The sequence below is a fragment of the Centroberyx gerrardi genome, unplaced genomic scaffold (genome assembly GCF_048128805.1).
Source record: "Centroberyx gerrardi isolate f3 unplaced genomic scaffold, fCenGer3.hap1.cur.20231027 Scaffold_568, whole genome shotgun sequence".
NCBI classification, from domain to species: Eukaryota; Metazoa; Chordata; class Actinopteri; order Beryciformes; family Berycidae; genus Centroberyx; species Centroberyx gerrardi.
In genome coordinates, this window is record NW_027605389.1 from 1 (window position 1) to 4368 (window position 4368).

The 4368-nt window shown below is 38.5% G+C and overlaps 1 protein-coding gene across 1 annotated transcript; it reads right to left on the reverse strand.

Moving 5' to 3' along the window:
• Positions 1-8: 8 nt before the first annotated feature.
• On the reverse strand, positions 9-4368 carry LOC144538459 (N-acyl-aromatic-L-amino acid amidohydrolase (carboxylate-forming) B-like; the record flags this gene model as incomplete). Its single annotated transcript, XM_078282512.1, has 7 exons — positions 4289-4368; positions 4148-4210; positions 1340-1566; positions 911-1103; positions 413-506; positions 157-264; positions 9-49 (listed from the first exon to the last, which is right to left on the reverse strand). Coding segments are annotated over exons 3-7 (663 nt in total), but the record flags the coding sequence as incomplete, so codon positions are not given.

The following is a 4368-nucleotide window of genomic DNA, read 5'->3' on the forward strand; positions in this document are numbered from 1 at the left end:
CTCTTCTCTAAAGTGTATGCTTCCACTTCTCCCCCTTCAAAAGTACTACCTGTAGGAAAAGAACAGTGTGAATAATGTTGGTACTGATACCAACAAGGCTCACAGTTACACTGTTATAGGTGTTGATTAAATATTAGCCGGAGGTTGTTGGTGTACCAGAATTGAATCTCTGAATCCAATCTATTGTCTGGTCCACTGCCTCTTTCATCAAGTTAAAGATATCAGCTCTGACCACTCCGTTAGGTTGAGGTCCAATCTCTATTGCTGTGGAGAAGAAGACAAACAACTCTGAGATCTATTATTGTCATCAATTTTGGGACATTCAAATAATTCAACAAAAAAATTCTTATTTTCATGCAGAGACAGACAGACAGACAGACACACACACACACACACACGCACACACACTTACAGAAGCCATGCTTGCCCAGTGAATCTAGCGAGTAAGCCTCAGGACGGGTCATATCCAAATAGATTAATCTCACTGGCGCTGAGGTTATCTTCCTCTGAAAACGCAACAGATGAACTCTTTACCCCACAGCATACCTCATTGCTGCCATTCTGATTAGAAATATTTTGTTCATGTTAGATATAGTGTCAAATTACAACTCACTCACTTCCTGGTTAAAAGCTATTTTGTGCATAAAAATAAATTAACTTTAGACATTTTGTTGTTGATGATTGAGATCATCTCAATTGTGCATATGAGTGAACTGCAACATTTTCAATAAAACTAAGCAAATAGTTTTCAACAAAACTAAACAACAGACGCACACAGGAATATGCATTGGATTCATACAATTACATCAATTCAGGCAGAAGTACAACTAACACTAGGACTCACATTAACTCCCTAAAATATTCATCTTTCAGTTTGTATGAAGGAATCGTTCCACCATGAAGTTCCTACCTGTATATGTTTATAGATGTGCAGGCTGATCCAGTCTAAGGTGTAGGACATGATGCACAAGCCCATGTTGGCAGTGGTGTTGTGGAGATCGCAAACCAGGTCCATGCCCTCTTGGCTCCCTTTGGGCCCAAGATGAGCGTTCAGCTCCTGGGCTCGCCTCACCTCATAGGGTGTAGTATCTGTTATGGGGGCACTGCAGGCCAGAAGATTCAAGATATTTCCAAATTCAGGATGTGAAAAAAAGCTCATACAGCAGTTTCAAAATGGGTTTAATTTTACTGTTTACTAGTTAGCGCAGTTATGTTATTGAGCAGAAATCTCAGATGATCAACCAAATGTCAATGTTTATGGGTCCTCAGCATGAAAATATTTGAAAATCTTTACTTTAATCAACTGTACTTTTAGTACTGTTTTTACATTTCTACTCACCTGAGTAAGGCGTTGGTGAAACAGCGGTTGAGATCTGTTTCTGTGTATCTTTTGCAAGCTTCAACAGCCCGTGGGTTTGATATGAGTGCGGTTATAGAGACTGATCCAACTTTATCTACCCGCTGTTTCTGCATTTCTCTCGCAATCCATACGCCAGACATCTCATTTCCATGGGTGCCACCACAAATGGCAACACGGGACAAGGCTGGGAAAGAGACATGCTCCATCTGTTGGCAGGGAAAAAGAGGTTGATAGATGAATGTTGTCTATTCTTCCTTCTTCTTCTATCCCTTTTAGTTTGTTTTCAAGTGAATACGCTTGTAGAGTAAAAAGTACTTTACAAGCTCTGAGCAAACAAGTTTAAAAGGAAAGAAAAACTTTCATGTGGTCTGTCAAAACCTGTTTGGAAAGTAAACATACCAGAAACCCCACAGATGTCAGTAGCATGTGATTGGATGATGAAAACAGGTTCAGCCTATGGTCAAAAGGGCAACGCTCTTGCTGGATGACAGTTTCTATAGCTGTTCCTGTTTGTTGTTAATAAGAGAGTCACTTAGGTTAATAAGTGACTGACCAAATCATAGTCACAATAAAATAGATCCCAGTAGAGTTGTAGACCTGTGATAATGTTGGTAGCAAAAATAACACTTGGGTATATCTTTCATGATACTGCATTGTACAAATATTACATACAAATACTATGCAAATATAACAAGACAATTTAGGGCCTGTAAAGCAGTTTGTTGTTTGAACATTGTCGTTTTTGTGACTGATTACACAGGAGACTTCTTGGACACAAATAACCCCGGTCATGCAGTTAAAGAGCTGTGTCCTTTACAACTGACATAGTAACTTTTTAGTTAAATTTGGGTAGTGTTAACCAAGGAGGGACACAGGTTGTTTCAATAGCTAACCTTCAGTAGTATCCATGCTGATTTTTCCTACAGGTCACCTTAAAGATATGTTTCTGGGGCAGTTGTCTAGGTCATGGGATAATCATTCACAAGGAGGAATGCCTTTTCTCCATTGCTACACTAACACTGAAATCTGATTTGAAAATGAGAAAGCACAACTGAGAGCCACTATGTGTATGGAAAGAAAAACTCAAGCATTCCTTTACACAGTCCAGCCTGATGCTATTTATTTTATTTTTTTTCAACTTTTCTGCGCCTCATTAGTAACATTTTTGGTATGCCAATCCCAACTGCTATGTTGAGTGCTCGTATGTGACAGGCATTATCTCAATAGTGAGAAAATGAGAACTTGTTGCCGCTCCAAAGCTAAATGTAAGTAGTGTGCTTGCAAGGCGAGCACACGACTATTGCTACAGATTTTGTCACCGCATCTGCTCCTAGAGTTTTCTAAGCTATACATTTTTATAATTTTTGAGATATTTAAGTTTTATTATTTCCCAATACACATAAGTGACGGAATGTTGAGAGTGCCAGATGATCTCACTTTAAAATCTTACTTTAAGTGTTAGAATGGAGATCTACTGGGGATACATGATTGATTTTGGTGTCTATGTTCTCAAAACTTAATGGGTAAGTTGACCAACAGATCAATCTCCCACAAACTTGGTGTATTCCTTTAAAACACATTCATATAACAGGCTTTTATCTAGTTGGTTATTTTTCTACCTATTTATGTATTTATCTGTTTGATTCCTTTGTGATTTTTTTTTTTTTATGTCTGACTTTCTGATTGTTTTGCTGTGCTTTTTTATGAATGTTTTTCATAGTGTTTACTTCTTTTTTGAACAGTGCTATACAAATAAAGCTTGTTATCATTTGATACTAATAGACAACTCATGTTACAAATCCACACGCAGAGCATGTGGGACCTAGTCAGTACCCTGAGAACTCATTGGCTCATTTCCAGGTTCCAGCAGTGAGCAGTACAGGAGATGTTGTTGGAGTTATAGATGAACGTCTTAGAAGACAAAAAGTTTTACATTTGGAAACAGCATGCACCTGTGTAAACATACACACATGTGCATGTCATTCATGTCTTTAGAGATCCAGTCTAGTTAGCTGTAACAGAAAGCTGTACTGCCAGTCCATTCCATTAATTCTGTCCCTCCCATACACATTAATCTAATGCTAGATAAAGCCTAGTGTACAGTAATTCCTTAAAATTGGGCAATTTCTGGGAGAAGAGACACATTTGTATTTGACACAAATTTGTCTGGGACAAAGCTTAAAACTGAGACTGTCCCAGTTAATCAGGATGTCTAACTGGCTGCCCTTTAAAAGACTTGATCACATATGTCCACCCTGAATAAAGAACCTTGCCACTGAGGAGGTTGAACCTTGCCACTAACCCCTCTCCCTCTCCACCCCCACTCCCCACAATCTGCCTACATTAGTGAGGCCCTGCACACTTTACAGGACTGTAGTGTCTGTAGAGGACTGCAGAGTAGAAACCTGTGCCTGCTATCATGAAGCCATTGTGGTTTTTATCACTGTTTGCGTATTTTGCACTATATTTATTACTGTGCCTCTGAGTCTGAGAATTCACAAGTAGAAATGAAAGAGATGAAAATGACACAATGACTGTGATATAGAACAGCTAAAATATTTTGCATGGCCATTTTAGATATCCTTGCACACAAGAAATCCTTTAGATACCCTCTGTTTATATCACACATAGAAGGCTACTGTCCTTCGTCACCATACAAATTATATGACATGCACAGCAAAAAAAGCAAAAGAAACAATCCAAAAAAAAGGTCTTGAATTAAACATTTGAAATACAAAATTAACTCTGGCAATGTGGAAGAAACAATATTCAAGCTAGATGTCGTACCTTTCTTTAAAAGTTCTGCTCTGTTAACCGGCGTGTCATACCAAATATTCAGCAACCTTTGAACTTAGAGGGAAGTTGTATAAGAATAGTCATACACTGCAATCCAGAAATTCATAATCTGTAAGAAACTAATCCAGGTACTCCACAAGCCACTATTCAGTGATTTAACCATTCACACGTGTGCGCATGCACAGATACCAAAGAAAGCACAAACCACATCC